Source organism: Orcinus orca, chromosome 3, assembly GCF_937001465.1.
Source record: "Orcinus orca chromosome 3, mOrcOrc1.1, whole genome shotgun sequence".
In the NCBI taxonomy this organism is placed as follows: Eukaryota; Metazoa; Chordata; class Mammalia; order Artiodactyla; family Delphinidae; genus Orcinus; species Orcinus orca.
The window spans coordinates 11169373-11185446 of NC_064561.1; the positions used below are offsets into that span (position 1 = coordinate 11169373).

Below are 16074 nucleotides of genomic sequence, written 5' to 3' on the forward strand. Positions count from 1 at the left end.
GAAAGCCCCACCGCCTCAGCTCTTTCCTTGCTTCGGGTGGCCAGGGCTCTGACGCCTTTCTCATTTCCGGGACACGGCTCACCTAAACCAGGACCTGAGTGCCCCAGCCACAGAACTCTACCCTCCGCCACGCCAGCCTCATTCAGGGCCCACGGGTGGTGCACGGTTCTGCCTCAAGCCCTCCCAGCCCCCGCAGCGATCTGCAGCCTGGCTGCAGGTTTGTCACACGCTGAGCATGCCTGCCAAGCCTCCAGCCTTCCCTGCTGCCACCCTCACATCACCTTGGGAAACCCCTCCTGTTCAAGCTTCGGCTCAGATGCCAACATCCTAATCCTCTCTGGCCCCACGAAGACTGTCAGATTACCTAACTAATCATCACTGCTCTCCGTACTTCCAAAGCCACCCCTCCCCCCACCCCTGGGCCTTCTACCAGGATCAGTGATTTTCTCTTGTCTTTTCTAGGCCCACCTCACTCCATTACACTGGCAGCTTCTTGAAGGCGAGTGGCTGTCCCATCACCTTCACAGTCTGACCTTGCACAGAACACACAATCTGGCTGGCCGAGTCTGTTTTCTCTTAGAGGCCCTCCGCTCACTTCCCTTATCTTGGCTCTGCTGACCGGAAGCTGGGGTTGCCAGCCAAGGCAAGTTTTATTTAACTGCTTTTCCTGCAGGAGAGGAACTAATGTGAACACGGTAACACTTATAATTACCCAGAATGTTCAGAAAATGGTATACCAGTCTCTTCTGGTTATCCTGAAGATGCTTTTCCCTTCAAATCTCTAAAAAACATCAGCTCCCTTTCTTGCCTCACTCAGAACCCCACAATTCGCATTACTAACTCCAAGGTGACACGAGATCTGACCATTCTGTGTCCTCAGCCACAGCTGCCAAAGGCACAGTAAGGGTACGGGGCTCTGTGCAAATAAAGCTGCCTATGGAATTTTGTCACTTTATTTCTATAAAACATGAACCTCAGAGGAAGATGCCGCTTTCTTGCAGGCGACCTGGATCCTTGCCCCACGGAGACTCTGCTCTGCTTCCCTGTGGTAATGGAGTGAGTCGCTGCACATCATGGCAGCCTTGGAGGAGCCACCAGGACCAGACCCATGCCAGCGGTGGAGGCTGAGGAGTCTCACCACTCGAGCTTAGCCAAACGGACTCTCCCCTGGAATCCAAGCACCCTCACAATGCGGGTCTCACCCCAAACACAAAACAAGGGACCTAGTCACAGCTGCTGCTGATCAACAGCAGGAAGGGAAGCCCAGAACCGACGGTCAAGTGAACTTAATTTAATCTGATGATTCAGGATCTGGCCCATATTAGCCTCAGGACTGCTCTGATGAGCTAAGGCCAGAGGGAGCCTTCTCAGGAAGCGGCTCCCATGGATGCCCATTACTGTCTTGGGAACATCCTCCCCAGGCACCCAGTAATGAAGATGAACGGGCGTGCCAGGAGCTCATCTTGCAGAAAAATATAAATAAAAACTGGGAAAGAGAATTAAGCCAACCCTACTTGCATAATAAAAAGAACCACAGAGAATAAATCAAGGGTAAATACATTAAGGCATTCACACACCACCATCTGTTTCAAGTTAAACCAGTCACAGAGGAGGGAAAAAACCAGGTTTGTTAGCGTGCTTTTATATTGTGCTTCGCTTCAACATTTCCATAATTTACACACAAATCTGAGCACAGCACTGATTAAAGACACATGCGCGGTTTGATTATCTACCTGCCAGAAGTATTTCCACGTCCATTACAGAACCACTTCTTGCTGGTATTACAGTAAACCACGCAAGCAGGATCGTGTATTCCGCAGTAACTAAAAAAGTCAAAACATCAACAGTTAAAGCTAGAAGACCACTCTCTGGTTTTAATTTGGCAGGATGTAAAATTCTTTCCTCTTACAACATTTTTAAGTTTTTCATTAAACACATACTCAAACCCAATGATCCCACTAACAAAATCCAATCAGTTAACTGCAGAGGCTTCCTGACCCTGTGAACGCAGGGAAGGGTTTAGGGGTGCTGTGGAGACTCCTCAGACAGCAGCAAAGCCCCTTCCAGGGTGAGGTGTGTGTCGGGGGGTGAGAGCAGTAAAAGGTGCCAGGTGAGCCCAACAACGGAGTCCTAAAACCCCCAAGGTGACCTAGTCACTCCCCTTGGCCTCAAGTTTCAGGAACCGTGACTTATAAGCAGGGAAATCGGCATCCTTAGCTCTGGGCACACAGAAGGTAAGCTGAGACCACGCTGCGTTCACAGTGCCTCCCATGCTCCAGCAGAGGGCGCCCTGCTCCTGGGAACACTCAGCTCAACCCAGCAGCGGAGGGTCCTGGGGTACAGACTGAGCTCAGCTCACAAGGAGCACCTAGGGAGATCCCCCTGGCCTCCCTTTTCTGAAAATCAACACACCAAAAACAAAAATATTGGCTCTCCACAGAGTTCTGTATGTGGATGAAGCCAAGACTCAAGTCTCAAATGAGAATGTCCTCTGGCCAAGAACCTTCCCTTCAACACCTCACGCCAGGGGGCTCTCCCTACTCCACTCCCCACGGACGGCAGGAGTGTGACGGGGTGTGCAGACTTTAACGACCTGCAGCTTCACCAGGACCACTTCACAGGCATATTTGGTACATAACAGGAACGCGAATACATATGTAAAAATGTACTGTAAATGAGAGTGAACAAAGAGCCAACAAAGTAAAAAAGTGTGCCCACCAAGCAGGGAAAAGAGCGGCCCTCTGTCCCGTGATGGGTGCAGACCTCAGAGGGGCAGCGTGCCCAAGGGGCAGGCAGAGCTGAGTAGAGGCCCAGGCCCACTGCCCTGCCTGGCGGGGTGCCCTGAGCAAGATCATTTCACCTCTTTTGGTCTCAATTTCCTCATGTGCGTGTAACAAAAAAGCAGGAGTAAGTCCAAACACAAGGGGTGGGTCCTCCTCTAGATAAGAATTCCAAATTTGGTCAACACGCAGGTCTATCCACTGACTACTCACTTCCAATTTTTCAGGAATCTTCCATGCAACAAGGAGGCAGATGTTTTAAAGAAGCCTACAGTAATCTCTTTGTAAGAGAAATCTTAGCTGCTCTATTCACCCTCCAAATGCTCACCCCATGTGATGAGTTCTTTCTGATACGTGAGTGGGGCAGGTACCGGGTAACAACCCAAGGGCCTGAGGAAAGCAGAGAAGGGGAACCTTTCCCCCTCCAGCTGGGAGAATCAGGGATGACAGAGGGTGCTGATCCCATTCGCCTGCCCAGTAATAGGGACTTATGGGTGTATAAAGGCTTGAGCAACCTCCTTATTCCCAAGGACAGTGTTTCCAAGTGTCACAGTCCATGGTCTTAGAGGGGCCTCTGTAAAGTTAGCAAATGCATATAGAATGTAGATGCTCTGGGAGGCGAGTCCTCTCCTCCGCTGAAGGTGCTCACCTGCAGGCATGTATGGGGAGATCCTTCGTGTAATAGGTATCTTCCTCATCTTCTTCGAAGTTCAACTCGGCCAACAACTGGCTAGTCTTGGCCACGCTGTCATCCACGGCCCCGTTCTGCAGGATGCCCTCAGGCCCACCGACCTATGGCAGAAGGCAGCGTCACCATGAAAGACTGCAGCTTCCGGGCCTCAGCCCAGGCACATGGCTTCTCCCCATATGAGCAGTCATGGCAACCTTCCCATGAAGCACTGGCCTGCTCTCTACTGTGCAACAGTTCAGCGTCTTCTGATTTGACTTTTCATACTCTCCTCTTCCCTATCAAACCTACCTGGCCAAAAACAGGGCACAGGTGGCTGAGGTCATCCGCCCTGCCACCTGCACACCCAGGCCCAACCCCATCTAGCCATAGCGCCATGACTACAAGCAGGAAGCTGAGGGCCACAAGAAGCAAGATGACTTTTTACAAACCAGATATGGTCCCCCCCTGCGGACAGCTGCACAAGGGTCCTCCTCCTTTAAAGCCTAAGCACCAGAAGTAAAGGTTGTGACGCCTGCAGATGTGGGAATGCAGTTCTCTCGTTAGTCCACATACTTCCTTCACTGTCAGTTCCCCTCTCCAGAAGGCAGCCCTTCTTAATTATGAATTAGAAATTGAATGTTAGGATAATCTTCCAGTTTCAGGACACAATCTTACTAAATGTACCCTTTATATGTCATAACAGCAAAAACATACAAATAGGCAACTTTAAATAACTAAGCGATGAATTTCACAGGCACCTCTGCTGAGCTCACACATCCATTCACGAGTGCACAGACTCAGCTTGTCCGAGGGAAACAGGTGCTCCTAATGCTGCCCCCGTTGGAACTGCCTCCTCAGACAGCAGTCAACAGTCCTCATCATGGTCCCCACGGGCCACAGCCCACACAAGGCTGGGTCAAGCAGTGGAAGCATCATGCGATGAAAGACGGGAAGGAGTGACAGGAGCCCCAGGGCAGGCACCAGGTTTCTCTGAGCTGTGAGACGGGATCAGACACTGGCCTGCCACGCAGAGCTGGGAAACCAAAACCCACACCCACGCCACGCGGGGTCGGCTCAGGCCAGTCCCTGTCCACTGCTCCAGTCACCTATATGGGCCTAAGGACAACGGGTCTCCTGAGGGGGGGGCATCCCAGAAACTCCAAAGGTGCATTCAGGTTGTCAAGGAAGCCAAGAACCCATTACAGGAACACGTGTCTCTGCAATGGTCTCAGCCAGATCAGAACCCCATTTCACTGTGTCTGCCACCACTTTAATATACTATCTTTTTTTCTTAAGATTTTTTTGATGTGAACCATTTTTAAAGTCTTTATTGAATTTGTTACAATATTGCTTCTGTTTTATGTTCTGTTTTTTTGGCCACCAGGCATGTGGGATCTTAGCTCCCCAACAAGGGATCAAGCCCACACCCTCTGCCCTGGAAGGCGAAGTCTTAACCACTGGACCACCAGGGAAGTCCCAACATTTTTTCAGAAGGCAACAATCAGGTTAAATGCAAGAAGACTGTATGCTTTGTTTGGGGGAAGGTTTTTTTTTTTTAAATGAAAAATCAGTATTAACTTTTGGATTTTAATGTAATGAAGACAGTATTATTAACATCATCACAAGCACCTCTTTGTAAATCCCTGACCTCCTTTTTAAAAAAATTGTAAGTGGTTCTGTGGCGTTAAGTACATTCACATGGTTGTGCAACCACTACCACCATCCATCTCCAGAACTTTCTCATCTTCTCAAACTGAAACTGTCCATTCCCCCTCCCTCAGCCCCTGGCAACCTCCATTCTACTTTGTTTCTATGAATCTGACTACTGTAGGGACCTCACATAAGTGGAATCATGCGGTATTTGCCCTTTTGTGACTGACTTATTTCACTTAGCATAATGTGCTCAGGGTTCATCTATGTCCTAACTGTGTCAGAATTTCCTTTTTCAAGGCTGAATAATATTCCATTGTATGGACACACAACATTTTGTTTATCCATTCATCAGTCAGTGAATACTTGGGTTGCTTCCACCTTCTGGCTGCTGTGAATGATGTTGCTATGAACATGGAGTACGAGTATCTCTTCAAGTCCCTGTTTTCAATTCTTTGGGGTATATACCCAGAAGTGAAGTTGCTGAATCATATAATTATTCTATCTTTAACTTTTTGAGGAATTGCCATACTGTTTTCCGCAGCACCTACACTATTTTATATTCCCACCCACCAGTAGTGCACAAGGGTCCTAATTTCTCTACATCCTTGCCAACACGTGTGATTTTTCTGTTGGTTGTTGATAGTAGCCATCCTAATGGGTGTGAGGTGGTATCTCATTGTGGTTTTGATTGACACAACCTGGATTATAATGATGCTAAATATCTTTTCCTATGCCTGTTGGCCATTTGGGTATCTTCTTTGGAGAAAGGTCTAGTCAAGTACTTTGCCTTTTTTTTTTTTTTTTTTGCGGTACGCGGGCCTCTCACCGTTGTGGCCTCTCCCGCCGCAGAGCACAGGCTCCGGACGCACAGGCTCAGTGGCCATGGCTCACGCGCCCAGCCGCTTTGCGGCATGTGGGATCTTCCCGGACCAGGGCACGAACCCGAGTCCCCTGCATCGGCAGGTGGACTCTCAACCACTGCACCACCAGGGAAGCCCTACTTTGCCCATTTTTAATCAGGTTGTTAAATTTTTTGTTGTGCTTTGTTTGAAAATATTTTAAACATTTATTTATTTATTTAGGCTGCACTGGGTCTTAGTTGCGGCACATGGGCATGTGGGATCCTTAGCTGCGGCAAGCAGACTTCTTAGCTACAGCATGCGGACTTCTCAGTTGCAGCATGCGGGCAGACTCTTAGTTCCCCGACCAGGGATCGAACCTGGGCCCCCTGCATTGGGAGCATGGAGTCTTACCCACTGGACCACCAGGGAAGTCCCCTTTGTTTCAAATTTTGATAGCAAGTTACTACTTCCAAAAGTTACCTTTCCTTTTGGCAACACTTCTCCTGACACATGCAGCGGCAATACTGGGATGAGGCTGCCGACAAGGGACCAAGACACCTCTCAGTGTGACTGCCTCAGCACACACGTTTGTTTTCTGAGAGTGTGTGGCCAGATTATGGTACCTGGATTTCACTTCATGGCAGTGAAAGAGCCACATATATCATGCTATAGGGGAGGGCTGAGAGGGTGTGGGCCACAATCTCAGGCTCAGGATGGTATTTACGTTTTTAAATGGTTGGATGAAATACCTAATAGTAGGTATTTGCTTCTTGTCCCACAAAGCCTAGAACGTACTACCTAGCACTTGAAGGAAATGCTTGCTGACATTTCTCCAAAGAAGACATACAGATGGTCAACAGGTACATGACAAAACACGCAATATTTGCTAATTATTAGAGAAATGCAAGCCAAAACTATGAGGTATCACCTCACACCAGTCAGAATGGCCATGATTAAAAAGTCTACAAACAATAAATGCTGGAGAGGGCGTGGAGAAAAAGGAACTCTCCTTTGCTGTTGGTGGGAATGTAAATTGGTGCAGCCACTATGGAGAACAGTATGGAGGTTCCTCAAGAAACTAAAAATAGAACTACCATATGACCCAGCAATCCCACTCCTGGGCATATATCCGAAGAAAACTCTAATTCGAAATGTACATGCACCCCAATGTTCACAGCAGCACTATTTACAACAGCCAAGACATGGAAGGAGCCTAAATGTCCATCGACAGAGGAATGTTTAAGAAGATGTGGTACATATACATAAAATGGAATATGACTCAGCCATAAAAAAGAATGAAATAATGTCATTTGCAGCAACATGGATGGACATATCATATTATCATATTAAGTGAAGTCACTTATTAAGTGAAGTCAGACAGAGAAAGACAAATATCACAATATCACTTGCATGTGAAATCTAAAAAAAATGAAACAAATGAACTTATTTTCAAAACAGAAATGGACTCACAACTATAGAAAACAAACTTATGGTTACCAAAGGGACTGATGGGGGGATGTTAATTAGGAGTTTGAAATTGACATATACACCCTGCTACTATAAAATCGATAAAACAACAGGGACCTACAGTATAGGGTGCTACATTCAATATCTTGTAATAACCTATAATGGAAAAGAATCTGAAAAAGAATATATATATATAACTGAATCATTCTGCTGTATACCTGAAACTAACACAATATTGTAAATTAACTATACTTCAATTTAAAACACGGTTGGGGGACTTCCCTGGTGGTCCAGTGGTTAAGACTCCACGATCCCAATGCAGGGGGCCCAGGTTCGATCCCTGGTCAGGGAACTAAGATCCCATATACTGCAACTAAGATGGCACGCCTTAGAGAAGCCCGTGCCAAAATAAATAAATAAATAAATAATTTTTAAAATAAAATAAAAAATGGTTAATTTAAAAAAAAAAGAAAGAAAATGCTTGCTAACTCCTAGTCTAGAAGAACTCTTAAAATGTCTCATCAGGTTGTATAAACTTTTATGTGTAAAGAAATATCCTTAGTGATATGTGAATCTTTACTTTCCTGAAACATAAAAATTAGTATGTGGAGTAATACGGACACATGTGTGACACCAGGTGCCTTCATTCCACCCACTCCTGCTTCATCCAGGCCTCAGATCCCACACTTCATCTCCCCTCACAGAGGGAAGAGTGAACCAGCAGAGGGCACATCAGGAATGTGTGAGGCTCTTAACAGGGCCTGACCAACCATGTGACGACCCTTTCTCTGCATCACTCATACCCCTTCGTGTTTAATAAGGAGCAGGAAATCTAAGTCCGTTCTAGGACCTGCTCTAGGAACTCTCAAGAGACAATACAATACCGACACAACACAAGGTCAGATGGATTCTCCCTCACCCCCCACTGAAGGCAGGGAGACTAGAGAGAGAGGAGTCCGGATTCCCCAGTAGGCCCTGTAGCTGTGTGGCTGGGGAGCGTGGGTTTGTCCCTCCTCACAAGTACTTACGCACACCTACACACCACATGCACTTGTCCAACCCCTGCCCAGCCCCACTCCTGCCCAGCTGTGACCTGACCACAACACAGACTTCTATAGCTGGCTTGTTAATTTCTCCCTCTACTTTTTTTGGAAAGTTTTAAGATAAACATTAACTTCAAAAATACATTTGACCTTAGCAACTATAATTAAATGAGTTAAAGCACTAAACAGTGCCTGGCACAGAGAAGGCCCACAATCCAAGCCAGGCGACGTAATGGAAGAAGGGAGGGGAGTGTCCTTGTCTGGCACAGGACTGAGGTTATCAACCCATCACCTCCAGCCAGGACTCCTGGGTCCTGCTGGGCTCAAGAAGGGAAAGTCCTCCCCGCACCCCTGGCACCAAGCCCATCCCCAGGCACCGTGTCACTGGGTCTAGAAAGCGAAGGAAACAGTTCTCCCTCCACCCCTGCTCTGGACACTCATTATTGAAGTCCATCTATGAGCTGCTGAGCTGATCAAGGTCTTGCAGAGGTTTTCTGCCCAGAGAGTTTCTTACGACCCACTGCAGAACTCAGTGCACCTCAGAACAGCAGGAAGAGAGGCCACTTCATTCCCACAAAGGAAAAGCACATCAGTTCAAAAATTACCACTAACTGTGCTGGTAAGAACTTTTAGACCATAAATTTTTACCCCAAACCTCATAAGCGTCATACCACTCAGCATGAAATAGACATTCCTGTCCCTCAATCCCCGACTATGCCAATGTCCCAGGGCCTTTGCACTCACTATCCCCCTGGCTTCTACACAGATGGCTCCTGGTCCTTCAGTCCCAGTCCACAGGGCACCTCCTAGGGAGGCCTCCCCTGACCCTATCTGAGGGGCACCAGTGGGGCCAGCTCTGCCGGTCCTGCTCCCTGCTCTGACCCCCACACCTAGAACTGAGCCCACACCCCAGGAGGCTCTCACAGTGTTAGCTAAATGAACATATCTTCTCAATCAAAATATAAGGTTGAGATGTAAAATGACTCATCATTTATTCTTTTCTTCCACAACTTAAATAAAAAAGAGCGAGTGGGAAATCGCCTTTCCCTCAGGTGACCTGAGGCAGGGAGGAACTACCAGGTCTCTGAGCCCTGCCTCAGGAAAAGGCTAACAGAAGATCCGCTCTCCCTCAGCTTTTGAAAAAGTTTCAAAACTACAGAGAATGAATGACCCACACACCCACCATCTGGATCCACCAGCCACTCACATTTTGCCACATTTGCTCTCTCCCTCTCTTGCTCCGCACACATATGCACACATGTGTTCACACACACACATACTTTTCTGTTCCTGATCCATTTCAGAATCATAGGTCCCAGGACAAGGGCTTTCTCCACACAACCACAATATAAACATCACACTCGGGAATAATGCTGATGTAATACTGATATCTAATACACATAGACACATTTTCCCAATGTTCTAATAATGTCCTTTACAGTTTTTTAAATCCAAGACCCAGTTAACAATTACACATTATTTGTGATGTAATCTCTTAGCCTTCTTTAATCCATTAGTTTTAACCACAAGAAGTTGTTGAGATTTGACCATTTTTGACCTACAATGAAGGGAACTTCACATGGTCCCACCCAACACAGCAGTCCCTGAGCTTTGGGTTAAAGGAGTTCTACCTGCCTCCCTCTTTTCAGTAGACCCTTGTTTTGACCAAATGCCAAGTCCACCCCTGCCGTTCATTTCAAAGCTCAAGAATATCCTCGACCTGTTTGGGGTGTCTGCAGCTCACCCTGTGCTGCCCCTGCCTGCCCAGCTCTGGGGTCAGCCACTCGCAAAGGAGCTCACAGACTGACATGGAATCCACCCACACCTGCAGGGAGAAGCCAGGCTGTGAGGAGAGGTTCAGTCCAGAAGGCAGGACACCTCACAGGACAATGACCTGGACCGGATCCTGGCTCAGTGGCATGAAAAGAAGAAGAGGGAGGGGCTGCCCAGAAGAGCAGGGCTGGAGACGTGACAATCAATCACATTAACACTAGACCTCACAGGGATCCGGACCAGGTAACTAATCTGACTGTGGAGAAAGGGAAGCCCCATGTATTCAATATTAGATGATCCTGAAAAACTACTGTTGGTGCTGTTTGTCTGACCACAGCAGTACGGCTATGAAGGAAAGATGCCCTTTTCATGTTTTTAGAAATGCATTCTAAATAGCATAAGTCTAAATGGTTGAGTATCACTAACTCATATGGCTCAACCTCAGAAGAGTGAAATGACAAGCTGGATTTGCTTTAAAACACTTCAGCAAAGAAAAAGAAAAAAGAGAGAAAAGAAAATCTTCACAACCATCAAATCAAGAAGACAGATGGGCAGGATTTGCTTTATCTACTTATACACGAGAGAATTCCTAATAAACATTTTTACACAATACAGGTGGACAAGGTGGCTGCCTGGAATCTGTGTTAGCTCTGCAGAGCCATGCACTTGAAAGGAGTGATGGAAGATGAGCACAGCTTGTACCAAATGGCTTCTGCCTCGGGATGAGGCAAGCAACCCCTCCAGCTTCACTGTCAGCCCTGGCAGCTGAGCTATGCGAGGAGCTAGGGTAGATAGGAAGGTGCTATCCTCAGTCATGACAAAGGGCTACTCACAGCTCAGCAGGCAGCCTAAATCAACTGTACTGTCTAGAAGCCGTCCTGGCAACAGTCCACAGGGATCCTGAGAAACCCGGCTCAGCTGTCCAACTTGCAAGCTGCTAGTGGACCAACACACATAAAAAGGCACAAGGACCCTATGCCAGCCATGGGATCCCAGGACCCGGCATTCCTGTTGTTTATCAGAGGAAGTAGGATTTTGCCCTCAAGGAAAGCTCTTCCGGCAAGAAGAGTTCAAAGCCCCCCAAGACTGGGGCCCCATAAGACTTGGAAAAGGGAGCACTAAAGACCCGGCCCGACTCACTGCCCCCTCTGCACCTCCCAGGCCACATTCTGCTCTGGGTCCCACTGAACACAATGGTCATCTTGGCCCTTCTCTGTGAGCTGGACTGTCCTATACCACCAAAAGACCACCCCTACCACGCTAACCACCACAACTGCCCCTCAGTTGAGAGCCACTGCCCACAATCTGCCCCTCCAGCCCCTGCGCACAGCGCTCTGGTGGGGCCTCTCCCTCCTGCAAGGCCTCTCACCCAGCTCTCGGGGCAGCACCTCCAAAGGTCTGCTGACCCCCTACTCACACCTCCCATCCAAGGGGAGCCCTGCCTCAGCCCAGGGGGTCCCGGGCCCTGATGTAAACCATCAGAAAAGAACTCACGCCTGCTCTAGAGGAGTTATGAGGACTCGGGGACAACGGGGTGCTCAGCGCAGTGACGAGCATGTGCCTGAGGAGGAGTGGCCACTGTGGCCACCTGGTACTGTGGTAGTTCACACATGTGCGCACCTGAGGGCACACATCTGACCCCAGCGCTCTCTGCCTGAGCTCCCCTTCTAGCCTCAGCCAAACTCTGCCAGGTCTCCCTGCCACCTAAGGGCCCTTCCTCTCAAGGGAGGTCACGGCACCCCTCAGCAGCAACACAAGGCTCCAGGATCCAGCCCGAGCCCCTCGTCGTGGACAACAGCCCTTTTCCCTCCATGCCAAGCCCTGTGCCCAAGTTGTTCAGGGTGCACTTCCTGAACAACTCAAGGACCACCACTCACAAAGGCTTTTTTCCCTTTCCCTCCTCTGGGCCCTCACTGTCCCCAGGGTCAACTGCAGACTGGGCAGCACCTGCCATTTCTAACAAAGCAGCTGCAGTTGGCAAAGGACTCACTTTGACTCCCAGTGGGAGTCAGCCCTCCCCAAGCACAGCAAGACAGTGAAACAGAAGTACTGAGAGGACGGGCATTGAGAACCAGGCTGAGGAGGTCAGCCTGAGAGTCTGTGCAGAGGGAACAAAACAAAACGTGAACAGACACATGAGGGCTCCCAGGCTCACCACATGAGCAGTGTGGCCAGGCCTCAGCTCCTACCTCTGAACACCAGCACAGAACCTACCTAGCACACGAGGCACCACATCTCTCCAGTGTGTGACCTGGAATGGGAAGCACGGGGTCACCCGATCTCCCTACCTTAGAGCTTTAACAAGAAACTACCAAGATTAGAAGGAGCAAAAATAGAAGAGGAAAGGAAAGGTGGCATGAAAGAGAACTCAGGACAGTGAGTGACTGTTGGGATGGCTACACAGCCCAGTAAATTTACAAAAAAAAACACAAAACACTGAATTGAACACTTAAAAACAAGAGGCCTCGGGAACTGCCTGGCGGTCTAGTGGTTAGGACTCCGTGCTTCCAATGCCAGGGGCCCGGGTTCAGTCCCTGGTCGGGGAACTAAGATCCTGCAAGCTGCTTGGCAAAGCCAAAAAAAAAAAAAAAAAAGTATGTCTTACCTGCTTATATCTATGACCCAGATCAAGGTGTGTGAAATTGTAAAAATTATAAAAAAACAAACAAACAAGAGGACCCTGGTATATGACCATACCTCAGTAAAGCTATCATTTATTTATTTTATTATTACTTTTTTTTTGGCTGCACTGGGTCTTCATTGCTCTGCACGGGCTTTCTCTACCTGCGGCGACCGGGGGTTACTCTTCATTGCGGTGCACAGGCTTCTCACTGCAGTGGCTTCCCTCGTTGCGGAGCACGGGCTCTAGGCACGCGGGCTCAGTAGTTGCGGCTCGCGGGCTCTAGAGCACAGGCTCAGTAGTTGTGGCACACGGGCTTAGTTGCTCTGCGGCATGTGGGATCATCCCGGACCAGGGCTCGAACCCGTGTCCCCTGCATTGGCAGGTGGATTCTAAACCACTGCACCACCAGGGAAGCCCAGTAAAGCTATTAGAAAGATGCCTCTCTTTTTTGGTTGTGGGAGCTAGATTGATAGAGAACTTTGTTCTGCTGTTAATATTGGTATTGTATTAGTGTTACCTTTTCCCCCCAATCATGCTGAATCTGGGTAACAAAACTAATTGGGTAAATAGAGTTAGGAGTTATTTCGCTTATTAAGCAGTAACTGACACGTAAGCCCTCCCTTTCAGGGGTTTGGAACCAAACGCCAGAAATCCAATAAGAGGAAAGTACAGGTAGAACACATGCCAGAGCTCCTGTGAGGTTAGCAGCATCTCATCTCCAATTTTCTCAAGGCGTACTTATGTCACAGCTGTACTGAGTGTTCACGGAACAAAAAAGGGCTGACTCAAATTTTAAACTCACCACTTTTAGGAACCCCGGAACTATATGGAACTCACTCCTCACCATAAGCTGAGGGCCAGGAAGCAGAAGATGATCTGTTTACCTGGACAATCAAGGATATGCTGGAACAGCCTTCCCTGACTTCTGAAGGCAGCAGGTTTTGAAGAGTAGGTAGCAGTTCTTTATAATTTTATAAATTGACACACATCAATGTACATAAACACCGGTGAATCCATCAATAAAGGTAACAAACACATCCATCACCCTCAGTCTCCTCGTGCCTTTGCCATCCCTCTCTCCTTTCCTCCCCTCCCCACAACCACTGATCTGCCTTCTGTCACTGTAGGTTACCTAGCACTTTCTAGAGTTTTATATGAACAGAATCAAAGAGTATATACTCTTTTTTAAGTGCATCTTTCACTCACTGGAATTATTTGAAGATACATCCATGTTGCTGGCTGTATCAATGGTTCATTTCCTTTTTTTTGTTTGGCAGTGTTCCCAACTCGTAAGATTTTCACCATAATTCCAATGTTTGGAGGAAACACAATAGTAGCAACAGTCAAGGGGAAATATTCCAACTAGGCAGACCAGAAGGTCTGTAATACCAGCTATTATGCAAAGGACTTCCAAAATTACCTTTCCCTGCCCTTTGAGGGGCAGGGGAAGGGGCCAGGAAAGGGTCAAATACCCAAAAGAAAACTGTCCCTTTATCTTAAGGACACCTGTCAGGGCTTTGATAAATATCAGTTTCAAATAATAAACAAGAAAACAAGTGTCATTGGAACCAACTCAGAGCTCAGCAGGAGTCACCTCTGCCTGCCATTCTCCCACCCTGGCCAAGACACACATGTGTTACCTCAACAAACTTTCAGATAAAACCAACTGTGCAAAACTGGCAGTCAAGACTGATATCAAAAGTGGCTACACACCGGAAAGCAGTCTGGCAGCACCCGAAAAAGCAACAGGCAGTTGTTACCATACCACCCACCAATTTCACTGAAGGCTTACGTCCACACAGAAACCTCTACACAGACGTTCACAGCAGCATTTTCCATAACAGCTAAAAACAAAAACAACTCAAATGTCCACCGACAGGTAAGTGGATAAACAAAATGTGGTCTGTCTGTGCTGTGGAATATCATTCAGTCATAATAAGGAATGGAGCAGATACATGCCACAACATAGATGAACCCTGAAAACATGCTCAGTAAAAGAACAAAAGACCACATACTATATGTCTATTTATATGAAATGTCCAGAGTACATAAATCCAGAGATAGAAAGATTAGTGGCTGCCTGGGGTTAGAGAAGGGAGGACTGACAGGCTAAGGGGTGCAGGGCTTCTTTTTATGGTATGAAAATGTCCTAAAATCGACTGTGGTGGTGGCTGCACAACTCTGAATGTACTGAAGTCACTGAATTGCACACTTTGAATGGGTGAAGTGTATGGTATGTGAATTCTACCTCGGTAAAGCTGTGAAACAAAAGTGGTTGCCCAGCACTTGACAATCCACAGCCACTCATCCAATAAGATAAAATCAAAAGGCACTCAGAAGAGAAGCCCAGGGACTTCCCTGGTGGCGCAGTGGTTAAGAATCCGCCTGCCAATGCAGGGGACATGGGTTCGAGCCCTGGTCCGGGAAGATCCCACATGCCGCGGAGCAACTAAGCCCGTGAGCCACAACTACTGAGCCTGCGCTCTAGAGCCCGTGAGCCACAACTACTGAGCCCACGTGCCTAGAGCCTGTGCTCCGATACAAGAGAAGCCAACGTAATGAGTAGCCCCCACTCACCACAACTAGAGAAAGCCCGCACACAGCAACGAAGACCCAATGCAGCCAAAAATAAATAAGTAAATATATTTATTTATTAATTTAAAAAAAAAAAAAAGAACCCAACTAGAACTCAGAGCTGCTCCAGGCTTGCTGTTTTATAGGCTACAGTTTAAACAGGATTTCCAATAAAACGATTACCTCTCACAACCCTGAGCACACTGCTCAACCAAGAGATCTTTATCCTCAGCCTTCCGGACACGCTGGACACAAATTACAGACAGCACTATCTGGTCTATCCATTCATACATGAGTCCAGATTTCACGTATGTTTAAAAGTAACAAAAATATAGCTGTTATCCCCATTTTACAGCTGTGGAAACAGGTCTACAGAGTATGAAACTACAGGCGTTATCATGAGCCTCCAGCGGCTCATTCATTTCTCCATGCAAACTCTCCCCTCTCTCCTACCTTCCCCCACCATATGTAAACAAAACCGAAAAAACATACATATGGTGCACACCTGTTCTCCCTGATGCCCCACCCATCAAGCTTCTATTTTTAAGGAATCTGGGGTTAGCATGAGTCAAATGTTTTCTGCTTCTATTAGGGGCTAAAAGAAAGTCCAGGTGGGTGGTCTACCCACGGGAATGACTCATCCAACTAG

General features: G+C 47.6%; 1 protein-coding gene across 2 annotated transcripts in view; it reads right to left on the minus strand.

The window, feature by feature from the left end:
- The window catches only part of UPF1 (UPF1 RNA helicase and ATPase), a 36262-nt gene that overhangs the window by 18493 nt on the left and 1695 nt on the right, over positions 1-16074 (minus strand). For both annotated transcript variants that reach the window (XM_004277521.4, XM_012535922.3), the window contains exons 2-3: positions 3430-3572; positions 1734-1823 (exon numbers count right to left, since the gene is read on the minus strand). In XM_004277521.4, the coding sequence (XP_004277569.1) occupies positions 1734-1823; positions 3430-3572 (233 nt within the window). The remainder of the gene's footprint in view (positions 1-1733; positions 1824-3429; positions 3573-16074) is intronic.